Consider the following 15,606-nt stretch of genomic DNA (forward strand, 5'->3'; position numbering starts at 1 on the left):
TTTTAAATCTCGTAAACTCTAGTTTATAATATCGCAATTCAAGGAAATCTTGAATCCACACTCAGGATTCAAGAAAAAAAAAACATGCTGCTCCCTAATTTTTTTTAACAGATATAATTTTAAAAATGGCTTTTCACTCCAAAAAGGTTGCTGATCCCTGGTATAGAACAAGCCCTTTGGTCGGAAAGACCTAGGCTTGATTCCCATCTAAGGAACATTTATCAGGTCTTTTCAATTAAAGGTGAGTTAGCCGTCTCATACAATGGTAAAAGGTTTTTCACCCTGAAACTCGTTTTTTTCCCCAGAACAGGCAAACTTGCCCCATGAACACACGATTACAGTCGTAAATACTTAGGGCAAGGAAGACAGCGGGAAACTACCTTGTTTTATAATCATTATTCCTTGGTAAAATAGCATAATGCTATACACTAAACTATAATGTTGAGGACTAAACAACAATAATATAAATTAGGCTTATGCTTAGTTATAAATTGTATGTATTCTGTTTGCCTGAGTGCCAAATGAAATGTGCGTGGTGTAGTGTGTGTATATATGTAGAAAGTATATATAAAATTTTAAGACGTGTACGTAGTTGGTTGTGTGATATAGCCAGCCCTTTGCGATGTGCTTGGAGTTTGTTATTCTTAAAATCGAGTGAAGGAAGAAATGCATATTTTTATCTAATTATTATTTTCACTCTTAAATGTCTGCTTATTGCAGAGAGTCGATCAAAGTTATGATTGTCTCTAGATGAAATTTTTTCTCTCAAAAACATTGAATATTTAGTTTAAAACTGAAACTTAATTAAAATTATTTCCGCTTCGAGGTTACACTGAGCTATTCGAATGCAATACATTATAGCACATTTAAAATAACGATGGATCATGCTCACTTCTGTCTGAAAACGTTCGATTCCCTTTAAGACAAATCTTCTGGGGGTCCTTCCCCCAATTAAGATACGTTATCCACCATCATTTGGCATTAATAGGAATTTTCTTGAACAAAGATACATTTATAACGCTGATAAGAGCAGTAACTACGCATAAATAAATGTCATGTAGAATCATATATAGCCTGAGTGACCTATGACGATCCCTGTAATTCATGAGGCGCTATGTCATTTAAGGAATGTTATCAAGTGGTTTAAATGGGGAACATTTTAATGCATAGCAGAAAATGGAGTGATTGACTATTTTTTAAGTTTAGTAAGGAACGGTTTTTTATCATGCCAAGTAAGTAAGTTGTATACTTCAGGAGATTCACTGAGGGTAAAAAATTTAAACAAATTGGGTTGCATATTCTACGAACTGTAGACTATGCAACTAAGATTATGAAGTAATTGCATTTTCCTGTTTTCTCAGAAACTTCCCAGTTTATGAACATATAAGTTCTAGCTAGGCTGAACACACATACCGTTTTGAACGGGACAGTACCGTTTGTTTCACATTTTCCGGCCGTCCCGTCGTTTTAATGAAAATGTCAATTTTGTCCCATTTTAATAAAAATTATGAATATTATTTTATTGGTCAATCATAAATTATTATTCAAAACCTATAATCGTACGTCAATATCACGGATACCAGTAATTTGTATCTTTGTACCAGTAATAATCATGGAGTCGCATTGTTCGATACTAAATTCGATATCTGCAGTGATTTATTCACCGAAAATAAAACATACATGTTGGGAACGCTTGCGCGTCTCAGACGCGGCGTCTGTTCTGCTGTAGCGTTAGTTTTTGTTTTGCTTGTATGCTAACTGGAGGCTATGTTATTCAATGCCGGTGGTTTAAATTTCATATTTTTTAAAAACTTTTAAGTCTTTTTTTGTAAAGCTTTAAGTCTCTCCTTGCGATGTCAAAGATGCGAAACTGCAGTTTTAATGAGGATCTCCAGAAAGAACTCAAATTTATTAAGCTGGACGAGCTGTGTAGTGATGGAACAAAAAGTCGTATGCGAAAATTATAATATCCATTTTTCCGTTAATCATGGAGGCAGAAGCGACATCAACCAACATCTATCTAGCCAGAAACATAAGGATGCTGAAAAGACTCTGCCTTCAGTTAAAAACATCAGCTTGTTTATGGTGAAACGTGATGATGATAGCGAAAGTGATGAAATTGAAGCAAGTGAAGCTCTTGTTGCTTATCATTACTGTGTGTTACGGCCAAAGTTTTCAAGCAAATGACTGCTTGTCGACATTGATCAATAAAATTTATGAACCGAAATTTTCTTCAGCACGAACCAAATTAGAAGCAATAAAACTAACGTTTTATCACCATATATATTGGGCAAAGTAAAACTTTTTTTATCGTCTTACCTTTTCATTAATACAGAATATTACATAACCCCCTGTCCTGTTTTGCCATCCTGATGTCCCGTTTTCGTTTCAAGGAAATATGGTCAGTCTAGTTCTAGCACTTCTATGGGACACTGTTAACTTACTTTCTGTTCGAATGCCTATTAAAGTTTCATCTTCCTAAACAGCATTCAATTTCTGTTCTTCTGAACTGAAAGGTAAATCTCGCGAATATTTGAATGGATTAGATTTGATTAATCTTCTCCTGGGACATTTAGGACAATTATTGTTCCTACATAGCACCTTATATAATTAAAGGACTCATTATTTAAGGTCACTCCAATCACACGTCTTGTAATTCCAAAAGAATTACTCTTCTTGCTTAGCTTCTCCTCTTACTGTTTAATAGCCAAACACTGCCAGTAAATTCTATCACATTATTCATTATCATTTATTTCGCTGAAATCCACACTACCTTAATCATGTAATTCCAACAAATAGTTACGTGCAGGATGGGAAGTACCATGACGCTATGCTGGTATCTATTGATTTTTAAAGCATCGGAAGCATGTACTTTGCTATTATGGTTCGCCCACCGTTTGTAGGTTCCTGCTTCGCGTCTTTCCAAGAATAGTCGATTCATGCTGAAGGGGAGAAAGAAATGAAGGACGTCCGAATTGGTAGCCAACACGCGAAATCACGTGCTTTATATGTAAAATTTTCCATGTGTTATACAAGCAACATTAACTACAATAATCATAAAAGAGAAGTTAATTTTTCGACCGGTAATGATAAACAACTCATCCCACAATACGGACTGATTACCCTATTATCGGAATGGATTCTCCTTTTTCTGAGATGCGCAGAAGTGTCGAAGTATCTCTAATCGGTGGGCGAACTATATCATACAGTACTCTTAAGCAGTGCCGGCTCTGGGCGTCCTGGCACCCCAATGCAAATTTGAGTTGAGCACCCCTTAATTTTTTTAATGTAGTTAAAATTTAAAGGCTAAACATTCACAATATATATTTTTATATAAAATTATGGATTTTGAAAAATACATGTATTAACAACACAGCAAAAATCGCAAAACATACAAAAATGCACATAGACTAGAATTGCAGACATAAAGTTGCCGATTACTGGCTACGAGCTATAACTAGATATGTACAAACTAGAAAAATTGCATAATGATAAGAATAATTTAATTTTTAATGGAAAAAGAAATGTATGAAAAAAATTAAATTATTTAAAAGTATACTTTTCTTGATTTTATGGAAGCAAATTCATCCAAAATTTAACTTCTTTCTAGTTTCCGCAGATATCACCTTCTGCTGCGATCACTGACAGTCCTACAGGTCTTTCCTATGAAATACTAGATCTTAGATATGTTTTAATTTTTTTCGGTGTTGAAAATGATCGTTTACTACTGAAACTGGAAGTGTCAAAAATATTCGAAGAGAAATTGTTAACTTAATAAAAACGCTTTCTAAATCATTTGCGTATATATATATATATATACAGTATATATATATATATTGCAATATTTTTAGTGGGTCTAAACTCTCTGTTTCTCTAAAATGATGTACTTTAGAATTTATATTTCATTGTATAATTCGGTGACAAAAATATCCCTTTCTTCACCATCAGCAGCGCAACTTGTAATTCATCACAACGTTTTCTTAAAGTGTCCTCATCCATATTAGACATTTCGTTGAAAGTGGATAAAAACTGAAATATGTTAAAGTGACATGTCAAGAGATCAAACCTTTTAGCCAAAAAATTAATAATATTGACCACAATTGGAAGAAAAAAATGTAACTTTAAAGTTATATTGCTGATCAACTGGCGCTTCGTCCGAATATTCATAACAACAATTATTTCTTACGTCTGCGTAATAAATTGATTTTGAACTCCGGAGAAATTTATAAATCTAATGCCAACTCTTTTGCTGATTCAAGTATAACATTAAAATTTTCATCCGATATAAATTCTTCGGTAAAGTAGTCGATTATTGTTTAACTCGTGTATATATTCACTTAAATTGTGTTCTGATTTTGAAGCATTATGCTCACTACATTGATCCTACACAAAATACATACTAGATTATGAAAGTAAAAATTAATAATCTTTAATTTTCAATGCTAATATTTTTGCTTCATATTTTGAATTACTGTCAGTTTGAATATTATCATAATGTGGTACCTTCAGACATTTTGAGAAATTTAGTTAGTTAGCTGCTCTTTCTGTTTCTGTTTTTCAAGTTCTTTTACCACTTTTCTTTTTTTATTTGCAGTTCTGGTTAATTTTTTTCGTGTCTATTATTATTATGTGACACCTCCAGCGAGTCCAAAGACTCATCGACGGAGAGTATGCCAACAGCATCGATCGATCCCACCCCCTCCAACTACTAACCGCGCTCAAACTTGCTTAACTTTTTGCGGGAGCCATTAGTAGCAGAGGTTCGACCAACCTTTGCTGGCAATTTATTCTGAGGTAAAAAATCTATTGAACAAAAATTCAATAAGACATAAAAAATGAAAATAAATAAAGAAATGCATAAATTTTTCGCTTAGTTGTAAAGGTTTAGGTTAAATTTTGAATCTACTTACCTAGGTGTGAATTAATTACACATTCAGTGTGTGATTAGCAATCAACTCAATGGTTTATAAACAGCCCATGAGGTCTGTTCCACAAAAATGCCCAAATTTCACTTCGCGCCTCACGTCCTAACTGACGAATGAATGCTGCATGTAAAAAAGAAAGTCGGTAGTGTAGGGCATCCCCTTTATCACGACGTCCCGGACGAGCGCATGGCTCGTTTAGTGCTTTCGCCAGCTCTATACCACACATAGCATAGTGAAAAACAACTTGCAGTTTTTGCTAAATGTATTAAAAGCCGCAGTATTTATTACAATATATTTAGTGCATATCCATATTTAATAAACACATATGAAAATGTGTTATTTTATTTTTCTACTCACTTCACTGCCCCTTGAAGAAGGCTGCCCAATGTGACGCATTGGCTGCTTACCATGTTAAGCCAGCTCTGCTCTTAAGTATTTACTAAATATAAAAAATAAAACTAAGCCTAATACAAATTACAACAAAATATCATTTGGTTTTCCTCCCTCATAAAATATTTGCCCATTTTTTAACAAAATTGGTAAATATCTTAGGCTTGCTCTTCATCTTATGGTGAGGTGTGATTAGATGATTTATTCAGAGGTATTAAAAACTATTGCAAGAGCTGGATTCGAACAACTGGCAGTGTCTTTGATTATGATCTGTGTTTATAAGAATCTTATGAACACAGATTCCATGAGCGGAAGGAAAACAACATAATTTCATTATATAAAGGTGATGTTGGGGTAGAAGAAATTAATTATAGACAAATCATTATCACTGGAATTGCAATTAATGCATTAGGAATAGGCTAACTTCTTCATTTAGAGGACGGTAGGCAGCACTGTAATCCACAATAGAGACCTTCAGGGCTTTTGAAAGTTAACTGATATTTTTTAGCAGTCATCGCAGTTTTATAATAGTAATGACAGACTTGAATAAATGAAATTGATGTACAACAATAAATATATTAAATTACAGAATCCTGTCAAAGGCATTGGAGGTTGTCATTTAAACAACCTCCCATGCAGGTGATTTTTATTTAAACATGTAATCTATGGAGCCAATCGGTCTAAGAGGAGTAAGGTTACCAATGGTGTATTACAGGTTTTTGAACTCGCACGAGATCATTGTTGTTTAACTTGCATACATTAATGATAATTGAACACAATTATTTGCAGATTGCACAAAGTTGTTTAATTGTGATGAAGGACGTTTCCCATACAGAATCAATCCAGGGTGATCTGAACAATCTGGTTCTATGGACGAATGACAATGCATGTTAGTTCAGTGTTAATCTAAAGTGCATTTAGATTAACATTGTATTTAGCAGGCTTCTAATTTTCAATTGAGAACATTAGGGATAGAATTTACTAATGGTTTACAAGGGATCACAGACGCTAAATATCTTGGGTAATAATAAAAAGAGAGAACATTTACATCTTGCTGAGGTGATGAAGTCATTAAGATCAGATAACCGGAAAGGAGTACGATATATATTATTATTACACAGACATCTCCATAAAGTCCGTTGACTCATCGAGGAAGGCCCGAAATATTATATTAAGCGCTATTCAATATTTGCGCAAAAATCGGCCATATTTCACTTTGAACTCATTCGCACCTACAAGACTGTCAACACATTCCACTCATCCCAGTACTCTAAGCAAGCAAACATCTAGTCCTCAGACCCTTGCTAACCGCGCTCTTATTCAATTTCCAGGGATGACTCCTTAGTTCTTCCTTCACAGCAAACCTATTTTGAAAATGTCCTTTATATTAATTCAGCAAATACTTTTCAATAATTTGTGTCTCAATCAAATCATCTCTTTTTCCACCTATCAGCCAGTTTCTGTAAGCCACAAATTTTTAATCTATCTTTATAAAGATAAGTTAAATATTCGTGGGTTACAGAAATCATCTTTAGCCTAACCTACCACCATCGTGGTCACTCGCCTGTAGATATCTTCATTTCATTCTCATCACAAGAAGCCTAAGTGAACAGCTCAGTCAGTGCACAGTAGTCAAGATGAGGTGGCCTTATAAAGAGGAATAATAATCTGCTTATCTCTGTTCGTCAAGGTATTCTTCAGTAACCAGGTAATTAGAAGAGATGTTTTAGTCACTTTTGTGCCTGCTAAACTTTTCAACTCCCTACTAAACAACCCCCAAAATCCTTGGCCTCTTCAATTTCCTGAAGTACAGTTCGTTACCCTACACTTTCTCGGAATAAACTGAATTCATTGTCCTTTCCCATATTGTTAATGTGTTGAAATCATGATGCAAAATTTAACCTCATCTTCACTGACTATTGTTCTGGGCAATTTTGCATCATTGGCAAACAACTGAATATTCCCCCTCAAATCCTTTCCTATAAAATTAATGTACAAGTTAATTGGTAATGACTGTGACTGTTGGCATGCTGCAGGAATCTGCAGCATGCCAACAGTCACAGTGCTTGACTCTACTCCTCGATAAGGTACTACTTGAGATATCACAAACAATCACCCTCTTATCCATATCACTAACTTGATATTCATTCCCATTTGCTCAATTTATTTCTCAGAATTACATGTGATGTTCTGTGAATAGCGTTTGCAATGTGAAGCAGTATCACAATGGTGCCATTTCCTTTATTCTACTTCCTTTCTTCTTCAACCATTTGGTTCTGTTTACTGCTGGACAAAGGTCTCCACCATGATTTTCCAGACCACTCGGTTTTCTGCCTCTCCCATCCATCTCTCCTGCAATTTGTTCCAGTTCATCTTCTCGGTCTTCCTCTTTGTCTTGCTCCATGCATTTTGTCTTCACTTTGTTGTTTTTCTAGTCCATCTCCCGTCACTTCATCTGGCAATATGGCCAGCCCATCTCCACTTAGCCTGTTTAATGTATTTTTATTCTGCTTAGCAGTCACTAAAATAAAAGATAAGTTACTGAGGCATAACTGGCACATCAGAAAATTATGTTGCCTTCCCCCATGTATAGTATCTCATTCTTGAATTTTCCTTTAACCAACTTCTCCAATACTTTCATCATTACTCTGAGATGCTGAGCGTTCGATAATTTGCTACCGCAGAGATGGAGCCTCCTTTATGCAAATGAACTATTTTGCTGTCTCTCCATCCCAAAAAACCATCCCATTTCAAAAACAAATGAAACAATACAGTCAAAGTCACTGCCAATTACTTAGCACCTTCTTTCATACTACTCAAGTTGATATACCACCTAAGCCCATAGCTGTATTCACATATGGTTCTGTAATATCCTATGCACCTCCAGTTCATTTATTGTTATTCCCACATCAGTCCTTGACTATCTTGTTACAGTATATCCACCTGAATGATACACTCTTACAAAGAGTCACTTAGTAATTCAAAAATTTTTCCTGCTTCTGTTATCTCCCTACCATCGACAATAATCAAAATTATTCTTGCCTAATCTTCCTTTGATTTGCCATATACTAAAAGAACTCTTTGGGATGACCTTACACCGTTAATTTCCTTTCAAACTCTGATTTTTCTTTCCATATATTTTGGTAGCCTTTCTGGCACTGATTGACTCTGCTTGTAAGCCTGCTAATGACCTTTCTCTTTGAATTCCTTCCACATATTTTCTTTTCTTTCATTTTTTGGTAGCTCATGCATTACGATGCTATTCATCTATTTATTATTATTATTATTATTCCTGATACCTCCAAGGACTCCGAAGACTCATCGCGGGAGGACATCTTCAACTATCTCTACACCTTACCTCTACTACGAATCAACGCCATCTACCGCCCGCCTCCAACACCACCACAACTAGTAATTTTTGTCTGTAAATTGTGTGTGTTCTGAAGGGCCGATTTGTATGTATGCGGGATGAAAAACCCGAGTTTTCGGGAGAAAAAACCCTGCTACCTCCGTATGAGATCGGCTAACTCACCATCGATTGATGATCGACCAGATAAAGATTCCTCCCGTCGCGACGAGAATCGAACTTAGGCCTATTCCAATCGAAGGGCGCAATGTACCGTCGTTCTTCCAATTGCGCTACGGAGGCGCTTCACTTTAACTTCCACTTGATTTATCCTCTTGACTCTAGGTATGCAGACTATTATTAATTCACTCAAACATTCCTTTTTGACCTACCATGCACTATCGATGGCCAATCTTGTAGTTTTGCATACATTTGCAGGCTTGCTCCAAGCAATCTGCTGAGTTTGTCATTCTTATCAACTCTATAATTCCACACAAACCTCCTCTAAACCGAAAATTTCACATAATTACGCTCCTCCTAGATCAATATAACATGATCATTCTCACAAGTTGGAAACAGTGGGCAATCTTGGTTACAGAGGAAATCCTCTTGTGCAATTACTATATCACTCGAAAATCCCTGATACCTTTTATGCAGTGGCGTAGCTAGGAGGGGGCGGCCCACCCCAGGCGGCACTTTGACCCTTTTTGAACTTTTGCAGTTAATTCTAAAATACAGTCTCCAGAACTCAGTTCCAAATATCGTAATACTACTGCGAATTTTCCTCATAATTGCTGTAAATGTTGCTAGTTGTGAAAGAAGTTTTTCTAAATAAAATTTGATTAAGAATTACCTACATTACTATGAAACAGACTTCACCAATGTCCGACGATTTTGCTAACAGAAAAGCAAGAAAAATAACATTTTAGAATGTTGAAATTAAAGTTTTACTTCAAAACTAAACATAGTATTTTAATTTATTTCCCTATACGTCGTTTTGACATTTTGTAGTATTTTTGGTGTGCATTGAGAGGGGCGGCAAACTCAAGAACTGCCCCGGGTGGTAACAGCTCTAGCTACGCCATAAAAGTTTTATGACATGCCCCTCAGGTAGTCACTTTATAAATAAATTCCATTTCCTTTCTGTTATTCGTCATGAGGAGATGGGTTGCCGATTTGTACTTTTCTCCTGCCAACATATGTTCCCATAGTTGAAGTCCATTAACACTAATTACTTGCCCTTCACTTATTGAGCTTATTTCCTGATAATGAGCTTATTCCCTGGTTTAGCATTCAAACGTACATGATGTCCTGTTGGTCTTAATGACATACAAGATGACCTCGAATGCACCGTTTTCACTGACCTTCAGCTAAACTCCTACTCTTTTTCGCTGCAATTCCTCAGCTATTACCAAAAATTCCTTCACCCATTATTTTCTCTCTATCCTTGCTGAAAATAATATACCATTCATATGTTATTCCACTAACTATATCACTTTCTACAGTTAGCTGGATTCCGAGTAGACGAGGAGTGAACTGAAAAGATCCAGAGACAGGTAACGAAGATTATAACTGACCTGTGGGACTATGTACATGATAACAGACTATGGTCCGCTTGATTAGCCTAGTGGCTGTGCGCTTCACAACCATATGCCTGTGGAAGGAGTGTCCTATGTTCGATTCCCGTGGGTGACGTGAGGAGCTGAAGGATCTTTCTCAGCCATAGCCAAGTTAGCCAGTCTTGGGCTTGGACAGGAGGGTTTTAACCCAATTTATCCTGGTGTTTTCCATTCCGCAAAGCAGGCAAACCGGCCTTGAGAACTCAACGCTGCGGACATAGGATACACCGGGGCATAGGGCTGACCACCTTATCCTGTAAACTTTTTGAGGTCCGATGATTAATAAACTCTCGACACCGCAAAGTAAAAGAGGGAAAAGGAAAATGAGATGAGATAACAGACTAGGTAATGTAATCTTCAAAATTTGAGTAATGGACAGAAGAAAGGAGATGTGATAGAAACATATAAGTTGGTAAGGGAATCTTGCAGGACAGACACAAACGTGATTTTACAACTCATGGCAGATGGAAGGGAACTCGTAATTATTCTCGGAAACCGGGCAAAGGTGTGGTGAGGAAGCATATGAAATCCAGATTCTTCTCTGACAAATGTGTAGAATGGGCTAGGTTTAGTGGATATGCTCTTACATCAGAGCATATTTAGTGAACGTTTTCAAGGCAAGATATAATTATTATCCGAAAGAGAGTCCTTCCTTAACGAGTCCTCAGCTCCCCTGGAGAATCCTGTATTAATAATTATAATAATCCTGCACACTAACCTTAAATCTGAAGTTTTTTTTTTTTGTCGCATATTATTTATAGTATGAAATTATAATTTGACGTCTTATAAAAGTAATATACTATTATTTAAATTATTCCTTGCGTAGTACCTATTCAAGGTGAAAAATTTAAGGTATTTGTTTAAAATATTTTCAAATATTTTAAACAAACGTTTAAAATATTTGTAGTGTCTCAAATTCAAGGAAAAAGCTGTCAAAAACATTTCCCCGCCAGAAGTAGGAAGTTTTTATTTATTTTATTATTATTTTTAAAATTTATTAATTAATTTATTAAAAAAAAACTTACAAAACTATTATCGCATAGCTAGAAACTCGTATTAGAACAAAGTAGGACGAATATGAATTGTGTCTCGGGGGGGGGGGGCGCTAGTTGTCGTGGTGGAGACATGAAGCAGACGAAGTTTTACACAAATTAAGCAGTTTACTGCTTGCGTTTTGTTTAGTATTAGTATGCTAAGAATATGTTTTATTAGTAAAATATATACATATAGGTAAAAGTTTGTTGGTAGGGCTAGGTTCCTGGTTTTCGACACAGTTGCTTGAGTGAATTAAAAGTGCTATTTGTGGGTGACCTTTGGATTTCAATAAATTTTTAACCATTGGCTGTAACGGTAACGTGCCGTTCTTCAAAATGGAAATGGCGAAACAGACGTTTAAGATATTTGTAGTGTCTCAAATTCAGGGTTTGGGAAAAGCTGTCAAAAACATTGCCCCATCAGAAATGGTGGTATGTGATCTGAATCTTCCAGGTATGGAATAGTGAAGGATACTATTGAAGCATTTTCAACTGGATAGAGATGTCTACCACTTCTATTCTTGGGCTAAAAAAATATTTCATGTGATAGGCGTGTCTTATTAAACTGATTGACGTGAAATAGCTCATTTAGAAAGAAGCAAACGCTGTTATTCATTATAGCTTAATAACATAATAAGGTTGTTTGTATGTTATTAGTTGGTCTCTATCTTAGCAAAAGGGGAACAAATTATAAAATAACCTTATTTTCTCAACTATAATGAACACTATTTCATTACGCTGGTTGGAAATAACATGCCCCTAGAAAACGGATACGATTCAAACTGGACAAAAGTAATTTAGTAGACGAAATAAAAAATTACCACTCTTTCCCCCCCTCCCCAAATTTTAGCTTTTCCTTGCAGAAAACATTTTATGATATTTGCTTCTTTCGCTAGTATTTTGCTACTGGCCCTTTTGTGGCACAAGAGCTACGTAGCTTTTCCATGCGGTACGATTTCCATTCAGCACCATTCCAATCGACGTCGCTTGGAATTGTACCGATTTCTCAGTCTTGCAACACTTCTAAATTTTTCCATTTGGGAAATAACTTAATTCACTAGCCATAATGAGTTTCTTTGCTACAGCGTAATCTTTTAAAATTTACTAGAAATAATATACACAGTGTTCGTTAATAATACATTGCATTATGTCCCACGATGAATTTTGGACTCCATGGAGGTCGGATGTTAACGATAATAATGTTTTTGCAGTGCTAGGTCTTTCTGTAAAAGTTTGCTTCTGGTCATGAGTTTTGACTCCATGGCTGGTGCTAATAAGAATAGCGTCATCCTCGTCAGGAGTTTTGTGCGGTGTTGCTTTGCAATCGGTAAAAAATGCGTTAAAAAAATGAACATTTCAGCTTATGAAGCTCAGATTGTTTGTTGCAGAACATGATAATCATTTAATACACTACACATCCAGCATCACATTTGGCACTAAGTCCATAAATTTTTCCATTAACCGGGGAAGGCAAAAAAAAAAAAAAAAAAAAAAATTACCCAATATATCATTTAAAACATGCCATATTTTTTCTATGCGAACCTGCGATTGATTGATTGCTTCTGTTTTCTGAGTTAAATACTACACAAAGGTGAACCCACCCGAGGCTATGTGCACATTCACTCTTTCTGTTACTTTTGTATTGATGTGTGAATGTGTACATAGCCTCAGGTGGGATCACGTTTGTGTAGTATTTAACTCGGAAAACAGAAGCAATCAATCAATCACAGGCTCTTTAGGCTCCTCCATACCATTTGCAGAACAAATCACATTGTCAAAAATATTCTTTAATCAGCTTCTTATATAGTATGCATACCATGCATACCTGTTGTTTCATGTACCTGGGTATGTGGAAAGCCCAAGTCTGGTCCATTTTACATCTACTATACAGCTTATAAGCTTTCTTGATCAGTGGAATGGATCTTATTTTATTTATTTATTTTGTTTTATTTTTTTGCAGATTTTAATGTCAATTTGCATACATAGAATAATGAGTAAGTATTGTTCATTTGCTTATTAGTCATCATGAAATTACAACTTAAGGCAGTAATTAAAATCATGAAATTTGCTGTTTGTGCAACAACAGATTAACAGCTTGACCAAAATACTTCACAAAGTCACTTTAAATGCACACAACATACTATTTAAGAGAGAGCAAATGCTGAATCACTTTTGCAAAACTGAACATGTAGTTCAAAGTGGTAACCATACATCTCACTGTTTATACTCCTTGTATATTATGACATATGAATGAAGCTATTCATTGGACAGTCAGCGGTACATGCACACATCACCTAATATGATGACATAGTCATTGTACACTTCCTTGTTCTAGAATATCATTCTTGAATTGACTAAATGTAGCTCAATGTGATTTCTGCAAAAAAGAAAAAACTTTCTTAAACTATGGGTGATGTAACAATATGAATGCTATTTTTATGATCAGTTACATTAAAATTGCATACATCTTCTAAAGATAATTTTAGCATCAACTGTCAATGTTGTAAAAAAGTGTCTTCTGATAGTTCAGTTTTTTTTAATGACCTTTTTTCTTGATGCAACTAGTTAACTCCCTTTCTTTGATTTCTCAGGTATTAGGTTTCCAGTCTGTAATTATCAGTTTTTTAACTTATGTTTAATCTATATGGGAAAAAATGATTTGAATGGAGTAAGCAGCCATTCGTTCATAAAAAGGTGAATTTTATGAAACAATTTCATAAAATCATATGAATATTTGCACTATCAACGCAGTTAAAGAGAAAAATATTTTAATTTCCAACATTTGATTATTAACATCAACACTAGTACCAGATTCCAAGGTTTAATATTAATAAATTTGTTAATTTATTAATATTAATAAATAAATTAATATTTATTATATTTTTGTTAATTGGGTTATCAAATAAATTTGATGCCCATCCTTGTTTTACATATCACAAGTAAGTGAGAGAAACCTAAATATTATTATTACAGTCTACCAAATTCAGTAGACTGTAATAATAATTTTTTATAGTCTGCTCTTATTTTAGTAAACTCATAGGCAATAGTAGTCTATTATAGTGGGTAGTTTGCTATAGTGAATTTCTTTTAGCATAGTCATACATATGAGGTTTGGTTAGGTGACTTGTAGTGGTGTTAGACACAGGGAAAATCAACTATTTCGATACCCACATGGAGGTTTTGATTCAACATAGGTAGTCTGCATTATGTGTCATACCTCTCCTTTAACCTCATTCACTGATATTGCATTCACAACTTCCTCTGACAACTCATTTCAGTTGTTTATAAGCAAAAAAAAAAAATTTAGTTCTCACATCCTTTGTGATTCTATTCTTATTCAAATCCATAATCACCTATCGTTTTCTCCTTTCCTGTTGGAAGTTTTTTTCCACTTGGTTAGACTATAATAAATTTAGTTTAATCCTTTATCCAAGTGTAAGCAAACAAAGTTTGCACCTGAAGTATCTTCAGGACAGAGGCAACTGGTGGTAAAGGTGGACCAAACTCTCACCACTCCTTGTCTTAGTATCTCCCATAATGCAAAGCACATCTACTTGCAGACATGTATAATGCTATGCATTAAGGGAAGGGCCACTACCCAGATCGGTTTTGACCTTTATTGAGGTTTCGTCAGTTCCACCTTAGTATTGCCACCCAGAGGTAGCAATACTAAGGTAGCAATGGAGAAGTCATATTTACCTATATGAGTTGCCAAAGGTGTTTCACCTTATTATTAAATTACTCTGGTTTTAGAGCAAGATTAAAACTATAGTTTTAAAATGCTTCCACAGGCCAGCTTAGAGTACACTAATGATCTTGTAATAAGTTTTTAATTCAAATATTGCATTAATTGTACTTTTTCATGCCATGAATCCTTTTGTTGTTCACCTGTATGGCATTTAATCCATTCTATTTTTTATTTAAAAAAATATTTTTGAAGCATGGGATATAAATACTAATTGTTCTAAAATCTTTACATTTGCATTATACTTTTTTTGGAAGTCAAATAGAGTTTATGATTTTATACATGATATAGACATACAACCAGTCTTCTGATAGCATGTCTTTATCATGTATGTATTCTGTATTATTTCTATTAAATAATCTGTTCCCTCTTTCCCTATCTCTTTTATCAACTCAGCTGATATTGCATCAAATGCACTGTCATTTAGCCATTAGGTAGTTCTTTTATTGCTTTAACAATTTCTTCTTTAAGTATACTTTTTGGATGGTAATGGATGTTAGTTCAATGTGGAAAAGTGTAAAGTTATGCATTTTGGTATTAAAAGATT

The 15,606-nt window shown here is 34.9% G+C and overlaps 1 protein-coding gene across 1 annotated transcript in view; it reads left to right on the top strand.

Moving 5' to 3' along the window:
• Nucleotides 1–11,414: 11,414 nt before the first annotated feature.
• The window catches only part of LOC150098850 (uncharacterized), a 107,592-nt gene continuing 103,400 nt past the window's right edge, over nucleotides 11,415–15,606 (top strand). Inside the window, exon 1 of the mRNA XM_090405208.1 lies at nucleotides 11,415–11,768. Coding sequence (XP_090261334.1) covers nucleotides 11,651–11,768 — 118 coding nt within the window. The 5' untranslated portion in view covers nucleotides 11,415–11,650. The remainder of the gene's footprint in view (nucleotides 11,769–15,606) is intronic.

This window comes from Typopeltis vanoorti, chromosome 15 (genome assembly GCF_054136105.1).
Source record: "Typopeltis vanoorti isolate ZY-2024b chromosome 15, IOZ_Tvanoo_1.0, whole genome shotgun sequence".
In the NCBI taxonomy this organism is placed as follows: domain Eukaryota; kingdom Metazoa; phylum Arthropoda; class Arachnida; order Uropygi; family Thelyphonidae; genus Typopeltis; species Typopeltis vanoorti.